Source organism: Lagenorhynchus albirostris, chromosome 2, assembly GCF_949774975.1.
Source record: "Lagenorhynchus albirostris chromosome 2, mLagAlb1.1, whole genome shotgun sequence".
Taxonomy (NCBI): domain Eukaryota; kingdom Metazoa; phylum Chordata; class Mammalia; order Artiodactyla; family Delphinidae; genus Lagenorhynchus; species Lagenorhynchus albirostris.
Genome location: NC_083096.1, coordinates 88271672 through 88292090, shown reverse-complemented (window position 1 = coordinate 88292090; position 20419 = coordinate 88271672). Strand labels below are relative to the sequence as shown.

The 20419-nt window shown below is 47.3% G+C and overlaps 1 protein-coding gene across 2 annotated transcripts in view; it reads right to left on the bottom strand.

Annotated features, from left to right (window-relative positions):
* KCND3 (potassium voltage-gated channel subfamily D member 3) overlaps positions 1 to 20419 on the bottom strand; it is a 224316-nt gene that overhangs the window by 14304 nt on the left and 189593 nt on the right. For both annotated transcript variants that reach the window (XM_060142405.1, XM_060142406.1), the window contains exon 2: positions 3019 to 3181. In XM_060142405.1, the coding sequence (XP_059998388.1) occupies positions 3019 to 3181 (163 nt within the window). The remainder of the gene's footprint in view (positions 1 to 3018; positions 3182 to 20419) is intronic.

Below are 20419 nucleotides of genomic sequence, written 5' to 3'. Positions count from 1 at the left end.
GAAAGTGGGCAGAGAGGGAACCTACCTTTACATACTAAAGGCCATATATGACAAACCCACAGCAAATATCATTCTCAATGGTGAAAAACTGAAAGCATTTCCTCTAAGATCAGGAGCAAGACAAGGATATACACTCTCACTACTATTATTCAACATAGTTTTGGCAGTCCTAGCCACAGCAATCAGACAAGAAAAAGAAATAAAAGGAATACAAATTGGAAAAGAAGTAAAACTGTCACTCTTTGCAGATGACATGATACTATACATAGAGAATACTGAAGATGCCACCAGAAAACTACTAGAGCTAATCAATGAATTTGGTAAAGTTGAAGGATACAAAATTAATGCCCAGAAGTCTCTTGCATTCCAATACACTAATGATGAAAAATCTGAGAGAGAAATTAAGGAAACACTCCCATTTACCATTGCAACAAAAAGAGTAAAATACCTAGGAATAAACCTGCCTAGGGAGAAAAAAGACCTGTATGCAGAAAACTATAAGACATTGATGAAAGAAATTAAAGGTGATATCAACAGATGGAGAGATATACCATGTTCTTGGATGGAAGAATCAATACTGTGAAAATGACTATACTACCCAAAGCATTCTACAGATTCAATGCAATCCCTATCAAACTACCAATGGCATTTTTCATGGAACTAGAACAAAAAATCTTAAAATTTGTGTGGAGACACAAGAGACCCTGAATAACCAAAGCAGTCTTGAGGGAAAAAAACGGAGCTGGAGGAATCAGACTCCCTGACTTTAGACTATACTACAAAGCTACAGTAATCAAGACAATATGGTACTGGCACAAAAACAGAAACATAGATCAATGGAACAAGATAGAAAGTCCAGAGATAAACACATGCACCTATGGTCAACTAATCTATGACAAAGGAGGCAGGATATACAATGGAGAAAAGACAGTCTCTTCAATAAGTGGTGCTGGGAAAACTGGACAGCTACATGTAAAAGAATGAAATTAGAACACTCCCTAACACCATACACAAAAATAAACTCAAAATGGATTAGAGACCTAAATGTAAGACCGTACACTATAAAACTCTTAGAGGAAAACATAGGAAGAACACTCTTCGACATAAATCACAGCAAGATTTTTTTTATCCACCTCTTAGAGTAATGGAAATAAAAACAAAAATAAACAAATGGGACCTAATGAAACTTAAAAGCTTTTGCACAGCAAAGGAAACCATTAACAAGACAAAAAGACAACCCTCAGAATGGGAGAAAATATTTGCAAACAAATCAATGGACAAAGGATTAATCTCCAAAATATATACAGCTCATGCAGCTCAATATTAATAAAACAAACAACCCAATCCAAAAATGGGCAGAAGACCTAAATAGACATATCTCCAAAGAAGACATACAGATGGCCAAGAAGCACATGAAAAGCTGCTCAACATCACTAATTATTAGAGAAATGCAAATCAATATTACAATGAGGTATCACTTCACACCAGTTAGAATGGGCATCACCAGAAAATCTACAAACAACAAATGCTGGAGAGGGTATGGAGAAAAGGGAACCCTCTTGCACTGTTTGTGGGAATGTAAATTGATACAGCCACTATGGAGAACAGTATGGAGGTTCCTTAAAAAACTAAAAATAAAATTACCATATGATCCAGCAATCCCACTACTGGGCATATACCCAGAGAAAAGCATAATTCAAAAAGACACATGCACCCCAATGTTCATTGCAGCTCTATTTACAATAGCCAGGTCATGGAAGCAACCTAAATGCCCATTGACAGACGAATGGATAAAGAAGTTGTGGTACATATATACAATGGAATATTACTCAGCCATAAAAAGGAACGAAACTGGGTCATTTGTTGAGATGTGGATGGATCTAGAGACTGTCATACAGAGTGAAGTAAGTCAGAAAGAGAAAAACAAATATCGTATATCAACGCATATATGTGGAACCTAGAAAAATGGTACAGATGAACCAGTTGCAGGGCAGAAATTGAGACACAGATGTAGAGAACAAACGTATGGACGCCAAGGGGGGAAAGCGGCTGGGGGGATGGTGTGTGGTGGTGGGATGAATTGGGAGATTGGGATTGACATGTATACACTGATGTGTATAAAATTGATGACTAATAAGAACCTACTGTATAAAAAAATAAATAAAATAAAATTCAAAAATTAAAAAAGAAAGGCTGAATACATAAAAAAAAAGGGAGTAAAGGGAAAATCTGCCCCCTGGGTCCAAGAACCTTCACCAGCCAGATGCCCTAAAAATGCAGAGAAATGACATTTGGCTGAGAGGGTGAGGTATTTTGGGTAGAAGGTGGCGGCCAGTCATGAAAGGAGGCTTCTGTCTTGTCACCAAAGCCTTCAGACATCTTTCATAATCCTGTGGTGAGAGGGCACTCATCCTGCCCTGCCTTCCTAAGCCGTGTTCACTGGACATCACTGAAAACTTTTCCAGGACCCATGATTAATCTCCTGACCGTCAACTGCAGTTCTGTGCCTTATCCTATGATATCATGAGGTGACTAAAGCCTGCTGTGCCATTTGTCCCTGAACTCAATGGCCTCAGAATGTTCTCCTTTCAGAGTATTCATTTTTCTTTTTAGCAAATTTATTTTTGTCACTTTGTTTCGTATAGGCTATTACAGAGTACTGAAAAGCAATTATGTTCCCCAGTAAGCTCTCACTGGGAAAGGGAAAAGTCCGGGCACTACCCAGAGTTGATGGCTTAGATCTTGGAAGAGGAGCCAGGGCCCAAGGAAACTGCACAGAATATCTTCCGAAAGGGAGAACAGCAGCTTGTGGATAATCGAGCGTTTGCTGTCTTGTGCAGCTGTCTGGGGCTGGAATGCAGGTTACTGGTAGGTAGGGAGGCACTTGGCGCTGCTTTACCTTCCAAAGCCAGAGGCCATCTGCGCAGTGATTCTCCCAGGAGCTCCTTGTGACAACAGCACAAGGCCAAGAGCACCCTCCCTGGTGCTGCCTGCCCCCTTCTCGGGTCTGAGGCTTACCTTTTGTGCCCTGCGTTTATCAGCTCTCTGATTCTGGTGGTAAATCCGGCTGAAGTTGGAAACGATCACAGGGACCGGCAGGGCAATGACGAGGACACCGCTCAGGGAACAGATGGAGCCGAAGATCTTCCCTGCGATCGTCTTGGGCACCATGTCTCCATATCTGAGAGACAGAAAGAGAAATGGGTGTAAGGAAGAAGGGCCATTTGGGAAACAAGTCAGGCTTCCGGGCCAATCATTCACTCCTTCACTCAACAATTGTTTAGAGTGCCTACTGTGTGCCAGGTACTGTGATAGGACCCGGGAGTGAACAAAATAGACAAGATCCTTATGTTCATGGAGCCAACATCCTACCAGGGGAAGACGGTAAAGTGAATATATAAAAACATTGTGACTTCTGGCTATTTCTATGAAGAGAACAGAGATGGGTGCTGTGCCAGGTTGGGGGAGTGTGGTCAGGAAAGGCCTCTCTGAGGAGGTAACATTTAAGCTAAGATCTGAAGGTAAAGAATCCAGCCAGGCAACAGCCTTGGGGAAGAGTGTGCCAGGTAGCAGGAACAGAAAGGACGGAGGCCCTGAGGTAGGAAGGGGCTCGACCTGTTCTAGGAACAGTGAAAGGGCTAGCGGGGCTGGCGCACAGGGCGGGTGGCGGGTTCTACAAGAGGAAACTGAGGCGGCAGGTGGGGGGCCTGACCATGCGGGGTCTAGTGGGCCACGACGACGAGCGTGGGTTTCATCCAAGTGCAAAGAGGAGCCGTGGATGATTTTGAAGCAGAAGAAGAACACAATTTCATTTTTGATAACAAAACGATGAATAATAAACCGCCTTCTATTCATGTGGAGGTTTATAATTTCCAAAACACTTTTACACATTTGCCTCACACAAGCTCCATGAACCCTGTGAGCTTGGAACCCCGATCCCCATTGTACAGATGAAGGAACCGAGGCTCAGAGGCATGAAGTGGGTTGTCCATGTTTGGGTACGCCTGGGAGTAAAACACACTCCTCTTACTCTCATCTCTTTTCTACTAGCCGTGCTGTCTTAGAGGGGACCATGAGCTCCAAATCGCAGCCCCTTAAGCCGTGAAGCCACTTTGGGACAGTGCCGGCTACTCTCAGAGCTCAGAGAAACTTCACACCTTCGCAACTGCCCCCTGGGACCAGCCTGCCCTGGTTCCTGCTCAGCCCCAGGCAAGCAGGCCAGAGCCTCTCTCCTCCAATCAATAAGATACGCTCCACAGTGGTTAAGTGTTTAGTCTCTTCTTTATTGAGATAATTTAAAGGCCAAGTTAAGAAAAGCTGTGATGACTCCTTTGGCCAAAGCCAGAAACACCATCTCCCCCGCCTCTGTGCCCTCTGGGTGTCTGGAGCAGAAACTGGCTTAGGGTGACCAGGAATTGTTGCTACTGAAATTGTCAGGCTCCAAGTCACTTGTCCTGAGGGGCCCAGGTGTCCTGGGGTCCAAAGAGGCTGTGGAAAGGGATGGGGGAGCCATTTCAGAACTATGAAGTCCTCACCTCCTAACACCGAGGGCTTTGTGGAGGATGTGCAGTGATTGACACATACTTGGCGAGTGGATGAATGATCTCATTTAAGCCTCTCAAAACCCTATGAAGTTGGCTCCTGTTTTGAGGACCCTCTTCCTTCTCCTTGTGTCCAGGCCCTTTGTTCTGGCTCAAGCTGTCTCAGTCACACCACTGACAGTAAGGCCTGCGAGAGCTCCTTCTGGGAACTTTGATGCTAGGTTTGCCTTCTCTGCCATGATGCTCAGGAGTGGCTTCCGGTGAAGTGGTCGAGAATCCGGCTTCCGAAGTTGGACAATATGGGTTCAAGACTCACCCAGCTCCACCCTAAAATAACTGTGACCTTTAGGCCTCAGTTTCTTTGTCTCGAAAATGAAGATAATAAGAGTAACCTAGGTCATAATCCTATTGTGACGTATACAGCTCTACAAACAATAAATACTATTACTTTTACCTAGACAGTCTGCAAACCATGGTCTCTATTGCCGAGAAGCTGATTATTCCAAGTTCAAATCATCCCAGTGATGAAGAAAAGGGGGCTGCCCTGGAAGTGAATCATGTTAGCTGGGGTTTTCAGATGACATGATTGAAAGGTGGACATTGGGTACGTGACCATGGGTGAAAACAAAGTGTGGCGGGAGTATGTAAGAATAGCGTCAGGAAGGCTACATTTCAGTGACTGAGGTGGTGAAAAATGCTAAGGACAACAGGAATGTTGTTTCATCCACTGGAAGGAAAGCTGTGCCTTCTGCTAGGCAGATGGTCTGCTGGAAACAGTTGACAGAGAGAAAGCTGAACAACGCATCTCCCATGCGCTCTCTGCCTTCTCCACCGAGAAGAGCACGCTTTATCTTGGGAAGGCCAGGACAAATGTGGAAAAACAAAGATCCAGAGCTTAAGGTAGGGGAGGGGAGAGCAGGTGAGTGGCCAGCTGTCTTCAGTGGATTCCCATCACAGGCCCACCTGGATCCTACCCCAGGAGACAGGAGGAATGTGCAGATGGCGTTATAGAACCACTTCCCATGATGGCTGGGAAATCATGATGCAGCAGAGAAATACCAGGAGACTAGAGATGGAAAACTACTGTATCAATATATTTAAAGAAAAGGAAAGGAGGCCTGAGGAACCACAGACCAGCAGGCTTGGCCTCCATCAATTCTGCCATTCAGTTGCGGGCAGAATTTGAGAGTGGATTGTTAAGCGGACAGAGTGAGAACACTTGGAAAATAAGCTGCACTGGTTCATTAAACACATCTTGCCAGATGACCCTTATTTCCTGTTTGGAGAGGGTTAACTGGCTGGTGGATCAGGAGACCGCTACAGACCTACTGCATCATCATTGCAGCAAGGTGTGTGCTTGCCCCCGTTCTCTGTACCCTGGACAAGCTGGAGGAATGTGGAGGGGACTGCAGTGTGGCTGGCAGGGGCTGAACAGCCATCTCGAGTCTTCCGGCCCTTCTCAAAGATAAACAGAAATGGTCCCAGGACAGCAAAGGAAGTTCCTGGTTTTCATGTTAGAAGGATCTCCTTCAATGAAAGAGTAAATGAGCAAACGAAATAAAGAAGGGATCTAAAGTTAGGTCTCCAGTGGTGCATTTCAGAATTTTTTTAACAACTCATGTAAGGCCAGAAGGAGGCAGTGTGGCCTAATGATTGAGAGAGGAATCAGATCTGGGTTGAACCCGAGCCCAACATTACTTACTAAATAGTTAAGTGTCCTTAGGGAAGTTATGTAACCTGAGCCTCTACCAATATAAATGGGTTTTACAAACCTAACTTACAAGGTTTTTGTGATAATTAATGAGATAATTCGGAAGCACCACTTGATGCTGTATCTGGGTAAATGTAAATTCTCTATAAAAATAGTCAGTGTGGTAGGCATCGATTGTTTTGTCTGCTAATAACCTACACCCTCCTAGGAACCGAACCCCTCCCCTCCCCATTACAACATAAACTCTGTCCAGAGGCGCTGGGTCTCAGAGGAGCTGCCATATTCTTAACAAGCCTTCCCCGACGCCTCTGCTCCAACTGGCCACAGGTAGTAAATTCAGAATAGGCATCTGACTCAAGCTGGGTCAATGAGTTCTTTCCTGGATTCGTTTTTAAACAGCTTTATGGAGATACAATTTAAATACCATAAAATTCATCCACTTAAATCGTAAAATTCGATGGTTTTTAGTGTATTTGCAAAGTTGTTTTACCATCACCGGTGTCTAACTTAGAGCATTGTCATCACCCCCAGTAGAAACCTAGCACCCATGAGCAGTCAGTGACCATGGTACACCTCACCCTTCAGCCCTAGGCAACCACTAATCTACTTTCTGTCTCTATGGATTTCCTTCTGTTGGACATTTAATATAAATGGAATCATACAGTATGTGGCCCCTTGCGCCCGACTTCTTTCACTTAGCATAATGTGCTAAGGGTTCAAGGTTCGCCCATGTTGTAGCATGTATCAGTACTTCATTCCCTTCTTATGGCTGACTAATATCTCATCGTATGGATAGACCACATTTTGTTCACTCATTCATCAGTTGAGAGACATTTGGATTGTTTCTACTTTTTGGCTATTATGAATAAACTCCGCTATGAAAATTTGTGTACAAATTTTGGTGGGGATATATGTTTTCATTTCTCTGGGACTCATGTGGTAACTCTATGTTTACCAGTTTGAGGAACTGGTGAACTGTTTTCTAAAGTGGCTGTGTCACTTTACAATCCCACTAGCTATAAATTAGGGTTCCAATTTCTCCATATCTTCACCAACACTTGTTACCATTTGTCTTTTGATCCTAGCTGTCCTAGTGCGTGTGACATGGTATCTCATTGTGTGTTTTTTTTGTTTTTGTTTTTTGTTTTTGCGGCACATGGGCCTCTCACTCTTGCGGCCTCTCCCATTGCGGAGCACAGGCTCTGGACGCGCAAGCTCAGCGGCCATGGCTCACGGGCCCAGCCGCTCCGTGGCATGTGGGATCCTCCCGGACTGGGGCACGAACCCGTGTCCCCTGCATCGGCAGGCGGACTCTCAACCACTGCACCACCAGGGAAGCCCTGTGTTGGTTTTTTTTAACACGTTTTTAAAAACTGAAGTATAGTTAATTTAGAATGTTGTGTGAATTTCAGGTGTACAGCAAAGTGATTCAGTTATATATATAATATATATTATATTTAATATGTATATTATTTTTCAGATTCTTTTCCCTTAAACATTATTACAAGATATTGAATATAGTTCCCTGTGCTATATAGTAGGTTCTTGTTGTTTATCTATTTTATATATAGTAGCATGGATCTAATCCCAAATCCCTAAATTGTCTCTCTCCTTCCCACCTCCACTATCCCCTTTGGTAATCATAAGTTTGTTTTCTATGTCTGTGAGTCTATTTCTGTTTTGTTAATAAGTTCTTTTGTATCATTTTTTTTAGATTCTACATATAAGTGACATCATACGATATTTGTCTTTGTCTGTCTTACTTCACTTAATATGATAATTTCTAGGTCCATCTGTGTTGCTGCAAATGGCATTATTTCATTCATTTTTATGGCTGAGTAATATTTCATTGTATATATGTACCACATCTTCTTTACCCACTCATCTGTCAATGGACATTTAGGTTGCTTCCATGTCTTGGCTATTGTGAATAGTGACTGGGGTGCATGTATCTTTTTGAATTAGAATTTTCTCCAGATATATGCCCAGGAGTGGAATTGCAGGATCATATGGTAACTCTAGTTTGAATTTCTCATTGTGGGTTTGATTTGCATTTACACTGTTGGCTAATGATGTTGGTCAATTATTTTCTCCTCCCCTGGATTTTTACCCTTGAGATCAGATCAATCTCTTTCTTTCTTTCTTTCTTTTTTAAAAATTAATTAATTAATTAAATTTATTTTTTGGCTGCATTGGGTCTTCGTTGCTGGGCGCAGGCTTTCTCTAGTTGCGGCGAGGGGGGGCTACTCTTCGTTGCGGTACGCAGGCTTCTCATTGCAGTAGCTTCTCTTGTTGCAGAGCACGGGCTCTAGGCATGTGGGCTTCAGTAGTTGTGACACGTGAGCTCAGTAGTTGTTGCTCCCGGGCTCTAGAGTGCAGGCTCAGAAGTTGTGGTGCACGGGCTTAGTTGCTCCGCGGCATGTGATATCTTCCCGGACCAGGGCTCAAACCCATGTTGCCTGCATTGGCAGGTGGATTCTTAACCACTGCGCCACCAGGGAAGTCCCAATCTCTTTCACAGAAGTGGAAACTGCAACTAATAAAGCTCTGGAGCTGTTGGCAGCCATGCTTTCTGCCACTGGGAAAAGCCAGACTGTAGCTAGAAAGGGAGCAGGCTGACAGTAGAAAGAGATGAGAGGTGAAAAGGGAAATCTGATGGAGGTTCGAGTTCCTGTCCTAATTCTTACTGATGACCAGCTTTACTTTTGACTTTCCTGTGGCTTGGTTGTGCAAGCCTTCTTTTGACTCTGCATACTAACGAATTGTTGCTTTTGTTTAACCTTCTTCCATTTGGTTCCTATGACAATGACAATGATGATGATGATGGTGATGATGCTGGTGATGATGAGGCTATGACTGGTTATTTTTAATCAAGCTCTTCAGATTTCTAAGTGACAGCGCTACTATGCATTGACGTCTTTTGAAGTCAAAAGGATTTTTAACAGGTTGTAATCGTGGGTGAAATCAACCAGATTAATTTTAACAAAGATAAATGACAACACCAGCATTTTGATTCAAATAATCAATGACTTGTAGAGCTGATGAGAGAGACCAGCTTAAAAGCCATCCAAGTTAAAAATCACTGGGGGGAATTAAGTTTAACATAGCCACCCGTGTAACACAGCTGCTAAAGACCTAATGCCGCCTTAGGCTGGACTGATAGGAGTACATAGCCCAGAAAAAGGGAGCGGGTGTTCAGACTGTGCTCCTCGGTGCAGACCACTTCCAGGCCACTGTGTGGAGTTCTGGGCTCTACATATTGTATAGGATATGATTAACTGGGTCACGTCCAGAGAAGGGAGGGTGGGAGGGGGAATTGTCTGGAAATCCTCTCACAGGGGAAACGATCAAAGGGACAGGATCGTTTGGCCTAAGAAGAGGGGATGGAGAAGGGAAGCATGAAAGGGAACAATGTACTGGAGACTGTGCTAGGAACCTTGGCATCACTGGGTCTCACAAAATCCCTGTCAAGTAGGGCTGAGGAGCCGGTCCTGAGAGGACAGCGACTTGTTCAAGGTCCTCAAGTAGTAAGAGGTGGAACTGAATGGGTTAAAACCCAGGTCAGTCTGTTTCCATTGTCCTGCTCTGTCCCTCACATCCCGCTTCTCCAGAGGAGTGGGTGGTCATGGGAGAGGGCTCAGAGGAGTCAGCTGGCGCTCACCCCCTTCTCAGCCTCTCTGCCCACTCAGTGGTAGCAGTACAGCATAGCGGGTGAGAGTGTGCACTCTGGGCAGCAGACTATCTGGGCCAAGTCCTGGCTCTACCACTTGTTAGCTGGGCGACACTTGTGCAAGTTACTTCTTTGTCCTCAGTTTCCTGGGACCGATAAAATAACAGTACCTACATCACAGAGTTGTTGTGAGGGATAAGGTGAGTTACCATTTGTCAAAGGCTCAATTCTGGCACATATTAAGAACTTATTATAAATGTTTATTAAATAAATCCTAGGCCCAGACCGCTGTCGTTTCTCGACTGGACTTCTGCAAAAGCCCCTTAACCAGACACGTCATTTGCACTTTCGTTTCCCTTTAATTCACAAAGAACCATAGTCTTAGAGTGCAAATCCAAGCACATCATTCCCTTGCTAAATCACTTCAATAAATGTTGGTCGAATGTGTGAGTTAATGAAGAAAACATACCTTTTCGTAATGTTTTTGCAAAGACTAAATTCCCGTTACACGGTAAACGCTCATTAGACAGCAGCTGTTAGGATTGTAATGACTGTGATGGGCAGTGCCCTTTGTCCCACAGCCCCTCCTGGGCCCACCTGGGCAGGAATACTGAAGTGCTGGAGCTGACAGTGATTCTCTAAGTCCTCGTGGCCTCTCTGGCCTATTTTCTCCGTGGAATTTTGAGGAAGGAAAGGGGTGAGGAAAGAAAAAACAGAAAATGTCGTGGCCTAGAAAAAAAATTTTTTAAGCCATAGCCTTATTTCCTTTCTGTCTTCCTCGTTTCGGGCAAATAAGGACTCCCCTCCCCCACCTCCCATCCTGGCTCTGAGGGTGGAGAAACGTAAGGTACAAGAAAGCTTCTCCTGGAAGTGACATGCCACGTATAGGGGAGCTGTGGCGCTCAGCCCAGACCTAGGACTCACACGCAGCTCTTAACTGGGGCCAGCGTGGAGCCAGCTGTCTGCTCCTGACTGGGTGGGGCTCAGGGGCTCCCTGCTTCTCTCCCAGCACATCCTCGGTAACCCTCAGTGAAGTCTGGGCTATGGCAAGAGCAGGGAAGCTCACCCTCCTAATATGGAAAGCTAATTAATTTGTATTAGGGCTTAGGGATAATTAAACTTTTTATCTGAACTTAAGCTGCGCAAACCACCGGCCTTGTACAATTAATTGCTGCCTTCATTCCCTCCTCCAGGGGCTGAGAGATAAGTGCAAGCCAAGCTCCCCCGTCTGATTCTGTCTTCCTCTCAGGTAGGGGTAAGGCTGCCCAGCTGGTGGGGAGTGCATTCTTTACTGGAGGCCCGGCCACCGCCCATTCGGGGTCCAGCTGCTGGGAGCTCTGACACGGAGGCACGCCCTCGATGAGTTTCTGCAGTCTCCGCCTCACTGCTACACCCACTTCTATACCCACCTTCTCCACTGAGATGCCCCTGAACTTGGCTTCCGCCTTTGCTCCTAGAACCTCCGGTGTTGGAGATGCAGATGAGGATGAAAGCTGTCCTCGTGGCTGGGGTCAGGGTGAGCAGGGGAGTTAGGGCAGCCTAGGCACCACAGCGGTTCCAGTACTCAGAACGCTGGGGCTGCCTCCTTGTCCGGGGGCAAAGGACAATGGTAGACCACCCCGGAGGACACAAAAGACACCAGCCTGACTGGTAAGTTCACCCCGTGAGGAACATCTGGTCAGCCCCTTTTCATGTCCAAATCCCCTCCTACAAAGCCGCACTGCTGTAATCTTTTTCTTTTTTTGAGCTCTTAAATCATGTCAGGTACTGCAAATACATGATCTCATTTGTTCCTCCCAGCAACCCTAAGCAATAGATGCAATGATTACTTTCATTTTACAGGTGAGGAAACTGAGGCACAGAGTAATTAAGTAACTGGGCTAGCCCGCCGCAGACCCGGGACGTGGATCTAGCCTCTCAGATTTCAAAGCCCCTACACACACTACTAGTTATGACAGCCCAAAGCCACGGTCCCCGAGGAGCCACCATGGTGGGCAGCAGTCTGGTTAAAGAGCAAGGGGGTACTTCAGAGGTGTCTGGATCTAGGGCAGCTGCCTAACCACGCCCCTGCGCTGCTGATTCTCGAGGAGGGGGACTTGGGGAATGAAATGAAAGCCCCGTATTACTCTTCCTTCCTACAGCACGTCCCTCCTCCCCCGAAATAAAACCACCACATCTCCGATCACCACCCTACAGCTAGACACTCTCCTGGGCTCACCTGCAAAGTGAGCCCCAGCAGCGAGCCTGGAGCCCAAAGGATGGGTTGGCATTTTGGAACCTTGAGGTTCCTCTGAAGACCTTGGGGGGCTGGACCCAGAGAGGAGAGCTGAGGCTCAGAGCAGGGGACTTTATTAACCGTCACAGTGACAATTCAGGAATAGTTTATTTTTACTTAGCATCAATGTGTGCCATTCAATCTCCATAACAACCTTATGAGGTATAATCAGCCCCCTTTTTGAGATGAGGAAACCGAAGTTCCAAGAAGTTAACATGCTCAGGATCGTCGGCCAATCCAAGCCAGTATTCCGAATTGGGCTTGTCTGACTGCAGAGCACCCTCTTTCTTACCGTGCTCTACTGCAGGAGGAGAGAGACGAGCCAGAGGACCTGGCTAGTCCACAGGAGAAAACAGCTTCAAGAAAATGGAGACACTTTCAAAGCGGTGTGAGCCCAGACACCCTGCTGGGAAGCCCTCAGCTGCTAAGGGAGGAGTTCTGGGTTCTGCCAGCAAAGAATCCTGGGCAAGGGGCATGTGTGACCTCTCCAGGACTTTGCCGTGGTTGGCCTGCCCTCAGGGGCACAGCCGGTCACAGCTGCAGGCTCTTGGCCACTGGGAGTCTGTGGCGATAACCTCCTTAGTTTGCCACCTCAACAGCAATTGTGCTGGATGACAAAGCTGTTCTTCTAATCCAGCCTTCTCAGAATTTAGTGCGCATCGGAATTGCATGGAAGGCTTGTCAAAACATAGACGGCTAGGCCCCAACCTCAGACTTCTGATTGTGTAGGTCTGGAGAAGACCTGAGAATCTGCATTCTAACCAAGTACTTAAGTGACACTGATGCTGGTGAGCTGGGACCACACTTTGAGGACCACCGCTCTCAACCATCCTCTCTCCGGAGGTCGCAGATCTTCAGATGCACAGAATGTCAGAGCCAGAAAATGGTGGCAGCAACCAGACTCAGACCAGTCACTGCTCCTAGGAGGAAACTGAGAGCCCAAGGTCATAAATCAGTTGAGAGCCGGCCTGATCACTGGAGGAATGCCCCGCCCATCGTGTGTACTCCACACACACCAACGTGCGTACTCCACACACACCAACGTGCATGGGCCCACAGCTTCTATCCCATCCCTCTGGATTGGTTGATTCATCAAACCCCTGCTGGGTGTCTGCCTTGTGTCTGTCACTCTGCTAGGTGCTGGGGATACAAAGCCAGATAGACATGTCCCTTGCCCTTAAGGAGCTTATGATCTCATAGGGAAGATAGACAAGCAAATCATGATGATGGTTCAGTGTCCTTACACTGCAGGAAGGTTGTACACAGGGTCCTGTGTGGGCACTAAGGAGGGACCTCTAAATCAAGCTGAGGACCTCCCAGAGGCAGTGGCACAGGCCAGTTTCCTGAACCGTAAGCCAGTAGGGCTTGCCTACTATAAGGAATTACTGGAACTGTAAGGAATTACTGGCTGGAGGAAGATGAGGAAGTTAGGCTGGAGAGGTGGTCACATGAACTTTCTCCTGGGTTAATCTGAGGAATCTGAACTTTCTCCTAAAGTAAGATGATTAAATATTCATCTTTGAAAGAGCACTCTGAAGCAGAGTGGAGGATGGGTTGGATGGGGATGAAGGGAAACCAGTTAAGAGGCCGCTGCACCAGTCCAGGCAGGAAATAATGATGCCGGAACCAAGGCAATGGCAGTGGGAATGGGACGGAGGAGATAGACACGGATCATTTAGGAAGTAGAACCTGGGGGACTTGGTAACTGACTCAGTGTGAGGGTGAAGGGAAGGGAGGGACCCCGGGGGGCACTCAGGCTTGGAGGATGGGGCAAATCCTGTGTACATCTCAGCCAAGCTCCCACCCTCCCTTGCTGTCTACACTGAACTTATCTCTGCTCCCGGAGGCATCAGGCTCCTCCTTGACTTCAAGCCTTTAGCCAGGCCCTCCTCTCTCCTGGGAACTCTTTCTCTTTCCCAGGCAACAGCTACCCATCTTTCCAGATGCTGTTCAAATGTCACCTCCCTCAGGCTCTCGAGTTTCACTCATTCCTGCGTCTTTCCATCTCCATCAGACCCCTTACGCCTTTATGCCTTGCTATACCTTTCGGAATGGCTGTTTTTGCCATTGGCAAAAGTGTAATCTGAGCACAGGGCTCTCTATCTCTGCATCCCCGGAGCCTGGCATGTTGCAATGTGCACAATAGGGACTCAACACTCAGACTGAATAAGAGAGAAAGCAGCAACTCTGGTATGTGTTCCATGGACTGCAGGGGCCTCCGGGACTGACTCCTGGGATCAGACTGCAGGCTCCAGGAGGGCGGAGGCTGTACCCCCCGTACCTGGAACCATGCCTGGCACATGGTAGGCACTCAGGGTATTTGCTGAATGAGTGGATGAACTATGAACAGATTAGCAGTGGAACTGCTGACCCCAGCGGATCAGACCATCAGGGAGCCCTTCGGCTGCAAAACATCTAAATCCTGAATCAAATACACTTTTTGAGGCATTGTTGAGTTCACTCGAAGTAGGGGAAATGTAATTTACCCCCATTAAAAAGGAACAAACCACAAGGGAAAATCACAGCTGGGAGGAGGGTGCAGTAAACAGAGGAAGGGACACTGTTGCTCTGAGGGCATGTGCCAACGACAGCCTGGTGACCTGGGACCCGTCACTGGGAAACTGAACCTTGGCCCAATGGCAAAAAGGAACTTTCTCAGAGTTTTCCACTGAAGCCAGGCCCAGCACATGGGCTGAAGTGCTCCCAAGATGGTAGTACTACCTAGCTTATGGGCAAACCCGATTTAAATCCTGTCCGGAGGAAAACACCTTTAACTGGGGCCTTCGGGATTCCTACAGATTAAAATCATGTAAATGTGAGTTTGCTTAAAAAAAATCACAAGGAAGCAAGCAACCATGAGTGAGAGTCAACAGAAAAAAAACAAAGAGTGGATTTAGACTCCCCCGGCCCCAACTAAAGAACTTCAGATACTGGAATTGGTAGATGCAGAAGAGTTACATATGGAAATAATTTTTTTTTTTTTCAAAATAAAGGATGGAATCACAAAGATGAACTACAATAGACCAGTATCAGGAACCACCAAGCAGATATGAAAAAGAATCAAATGGAGCTTCTAGAACTGAAAAAGTGAAATGCTAAAATTAACTATGACTGAACATAATGCCTTAAACAGACTGGTTATCCCTAACGAGTTCAGCTTCTGGAGTAGACCTCGTCTCCCCTACCTAATCCTTAAGTAGCCTCATGTTGTCACTGGGTCCAAATAGTCCTCCTCGCTGAGTCTACTCCTATCACGACTAGTAGGAGGACAGTAAAGACCAAGGAGCGGCCTGCAGCAGCCATGTCACCAAAAGAGGTGGTCGCTGTAGTCACATCATGGTGTTGATTCCTGTAAAGACACAATCCCTTTAGCTCACACAGCTCCCGGGAAAGAGACACTAACACGGATGAAAATACAGAGGATAAGCAGACAGCAAACCAGTGCTATAACTAGACAGGAATGGTGCCAGCCACCTTCGTATAAGAACCAGGGAAGGAGATGTAATCACGTTCACTACTGGTCTCCTGTCAATGAGAAAATAGTCAAATGAAAATCGGAATTTGGTTATTTCTGGTGGCATTTCCTAAATACCCAGTCAGTGGTTCCCTGCTCTCTGAGTGGGCTTGCTCCGAGCGTGTTCTGCAAGGACATTTGTCCTTTGGAAGGAAGAAGTCGAGGGACCACCCTGCCCTGACTGGGCCCAGCTCTGGGGACGAGCCTCATCAGACCTGGAGGGGGCCCGTGCCCTGCCTCCGGGTGCCTGTGGGCCGGGAGTCACCTTGGCACAAAGTACTAGCCCCAATCTTTTTTTTTTGTTCTTCAGTAACTTTATTTTTATTATTATTATTTTTACATCTTTATTGGAGTATAATTGGTTTACAATGGTGTGTTAGTTTCTGCTTTATAACAAAGTGAATCAGTTATGCATATACATATGTTCCCATATTTCTTCCCCCTAGGTTCTTCATGACATCTTTTTTTCTTAGATTCCATATATATGTGTTAGCATACGGTATTTGTCTTTCTCTTTCTGACTTACTTCACTCTGTATGACAGACTCTAGGTCCATCCACCTCATTACAAATAGCTCAATTTCGTTTCTTTTTATGTGAGTAATATTCCATTGTATACATGTGCCACATCTTCTTTATCCATTCATCCGATGATGGGCACTTAGGTTGCTTCCATGTCCGATTAGCCCCAATCTTGACGGGCACGCTCTTCTGGAAATTAGGCCTTTGCCCATCCATTCTCTGCAGTCCCAGCGCCCCAGAGACTTGTCCCTGTTTACCCCCTCTGCACCCTTGGGAGCAGAGGTTGACAAGAAAGAGTAGCACATGCGTCTCGTTAAGGCACGGTGCTCCCTCAGAGACCCTGTCCCGTAGGCCTGCACCATCTGCTTCTCTTTCTCCACATGGCCATCAAACAGCCCTTCTCCCTGGGGCGGCTTCTTGGCCTTCTGCCACCTGGGCTGGCAAGCGTTTCTCAGGAAGGGATGAGCTGTCTCCCCTACAAAGGGGACCCCTAGCACAATAAGCTCTGGTTGGCACCAGGGTGGGCCTTTATGGCAGAAATTCGGCTCTGACCTTGGGAGGAAGGGGGAAGGGCCACAAAGTGCACAGCAGAGGTGGGGTTGCGGCCAGGTCGGACACCAGATGGCACTCCCAAAGGGCATGAGCATTGAGGTCAAAGTCCGCAGAGGTGATGGGGCACTAGGACGCAGAAGCTGGGGTGGGCTCGCGGTAAAGCAGACAAATTCTTGTGCACAGGGTGTCTGGGGTTGTGCAGACCTTCTCAGAAGGTCCAGTCTTGTCTCTGCCAGCACACCTCTGATTCTTTCTCCTGTAGCTCCGGCTGGCATGGTGGCAGGGGAAGGAGTGGGCAAGAGGCAAGGACCTCAGTGCTGAGAGGAATCTTAGCCCCAGGCCAGGACAGATTGAGGTGCTGAGTGATTTGGCCGCTTGACCCTATATACGGTCACCGGGCATCCCTACTCATCACAGCGCCCTGCCCTCCACGGCCCATCGGCTAAGTCCAGTCTATTCCAACTGTCCTTCCCAAGTCTTTCCTGGCCCTCCTCCCCTCCACCCTGTACTGTCTAGTGCCACCCTCCCTCATCTTGTGTGTTCTCCCTTCCCCTCCTCACCCATCCCCACCCTCTAAGGGCCAGAAGACATTCTCTCTCTCCCATTAAGCCTTATCTGAACTGCACATCTTTCTACTCACTAGATGGGAAACTCCATGACAGCAGGCCTGGCACAGTGCTGGGCACATAGTAGGTGCCTCGCAAGCCTAACATCACCATCTTGAAGACAGGGTTTTACTTCTGTGTTACTGCAGCACTGCTGCCATAGCGGACACACGGTGGGCTGTTCAAAGGTACTTTTAGGCGTGGTGGACTGAATTCAGTCATCATTCTTTAGGCAGGTTTCGCCTCGAGCCTGTACCAGGACTAAATTCCTGGGTCCCCAAGACACTTAACTATTACCTCTAACCTCATCTCAGGCACTTGAAATCCTGCTCCAGGGCCTGAGGCCAATTTCAGTTTCCGCTGAGCTATGGAAAACCCAGAAGCATCCTTCTGCATCTTACCTGCTGCCCGCCCTGGGCTCAGAGCTTCTGGGTTTGGTCTGGTTCAGCTCGGTGCATTCGCTGAGCCTTGATCATCCCCCTGTAGGGTTTCTTTTGCTTTGGAAGGTGGAAATGAGCCGCGGGCTGGACTCTGCCTCACCTGGCCCTCGTCAGGCACCTGGTCTCTGAAGCCTGCCTGGAGCCTGACCCCTTTGGCCTCGATCTTTAATCTCTGCGTCTCTGAGCCTTTGCCTCTCTCTCTCTGTGTCTTACGCTCACTTCTGTGACAGGCCTCTGAGGTGTGACACCCCAGAACAGCTCTCCTACAGTACACACTGGCCCATTTGCTCTCTGCCCCCAAACCCCACACCCCCATGTAAGCTGGTGACAGAAGGGGCTTTGCCTGCCTGGGTCACCACCGCTTCGTCAGTGTTTAGTGAGCACATTGCCTGCCAGGTAGTAGGGTTCATTGCGTATTTTTATGGAGAAATGGACATTTAGCTGATTCTCTTTCAGTCTCTACCTCTTTTGGATCCTTATGTCCAAGCTGTTCTGGCCAGTCTTTTCTGGGCTGAAATCTGCCAGGATCAGTAAAGGTAGTTTTGAAATGATTAGAGGTGGTCCTTAGGGCAGCTGCTTGTGTGTGTGTGTGTGTGTGTGTGTGTATGTGTGTGTGTGTAAAATAGCATTACCCACATACACCAAACCCCAAATAGACGTATCACTTCCTCCTCATCCCATCAGAGAGCTCCTCTGACATTCACAAGCACACATACACTCACACCAGGTCAGTGATGGAAGAAACCTTAAAAACCATCTGTTTCATGCATACTGAAATATTTATGGGTGAAATGACACATATCTGGAATGTGCTTTAAAATACTCCAGGAAAAAAGGGCGAGTGAGGAGAAAAAAGATAAAGCCAGGTAGGTAGGTGCATGAAGTTTCAGTTACCACTCTCTCCCTTTTTGTATACTCTTGAAATTTTCCAGAATAAAAAGCTGAGGGTGGGGGGGGGCACCGACTAAGTTAAAAGAAGAACCATCTACTTCAACCCCCTCATTTTCAGAGTCATCTGAAACCACTGCTCATTTTTCACGTACAACAACCAGTGCAAAATCCCTTGTTGCTTATTTAATGTTTCATTTGTGTGAGGCTCACGTTGCCAACTAGATTCTTGCTTCTTGAGGGCAGGGCTGTGTCCTTTGCTATTTTTTATCCTCCTATAGAGCTTAAAATAGGGCTGGGCGTATGGGAAAGTACTCAATGAATACTCGGTGAGGGGAGCTGCCTGGCCCTTGCCCCTTGGACCAAGGTCTCCTTTCATATCCCCATGTCCATGGCATTTCACTCCTTCTCCACCCTCACCCCATTCCCAGCTCCTCTCTGGCTTTTGTCAAGGTGACAGGGGATGCTTTGGTCAAGGGCGGCCCAGTTTCCTTCTTAATCAGAGCCTTCCTTCAGCCCCGGCAGCACACCCTTCTCGTTGTCAATATCTAATTTAATAAAATGTAAACGGAGGAAGGGAGGTGGGCTTGGGGGTTGCTACAAGGCTGGCAGGGCCCGTCTCCCAGTCTCCCCCAAATTCCGACGTGACCACACACATTACATTGTAACCGAGCCTCTGTACTCTGAGCCCTCCTTCGTAACATTTCTGCCCTCTGCCGTTCAGTTAACCTCCAGAGCTGCGGCCCGATGTGACTACTGCATGCGGGGAAGGGAACACGCCAGGTCAGCCCCACGGCTCCGCGTGGCCTCCACGACACCGGCCTCCACGACACCGGCAGCCTCTGCGGGAAACACAACTGCAGCTCCAAGGGAAGGTGACGTAACGTGACTAACTCTAACATATGAATGCTTAGTATGTGCTAGGCACTGGCCCAAGTAATTTTCAAGTATTTGTCTATTTAATTCTCCCAACAACCCCAGGACACAGGATCTATGATTATCCGCATTTTGCAGACTAGGAAACTAAGGCTCAGAGAGGTTGAGTAATAATCCCCAATCATATAAGTAATAAACAGTCGAGCTAGTGTTTGAGCCCAGGTGGTCTCCCTCCAGAGCCTACGCTCTTGACCACGACCTTTCGGTGAGGGAAGAGGCTGGGTCCAGAGCAATCAGGCACAGCTGTCCAGGCTGAGAAGCTCCCCTGCCTTCCCCTCCCCCACCTCCCTGCACCGAGCTGCCCCCTTGGCCCCTCCAGGGCCCTGTGCACATGGCTGGCTGGCGGGCGAGCCTGCTGCAGGGGGACGGTGTATCCAAGTAAGGGCAGAGGGCTTCTTGGCTACAAAGCAGAAGCGGTGGCATGAGGAAAGGGTGGCCTGAGCTGACATAGGGCTTATTTATGTGATTTCTCTTCATCACAGGGCCCCTTTAAAAATGACTCAATCAACTATTAATCTTGGTGAAACATCAACCCCAACAGGGAGAAGAAGAGTTAGAAAGTCTGCAAGAGGAGAAGGCGTATGTCTCAGCCTCAGTCCTCTGGAGAGGGGACCGTGGGGACACTGCAGGAGCACATTTTCCAGGTCCCGACAAAGAGGTCCACCCTCACTGGCTCCCAGCCGGTGGGATCCCCACTGAGCCTGCATACCTGTGTGTGTTCATGAGCCTCCTGGGTGGATGGTGTGACGATTAAGCTGAGAAATAT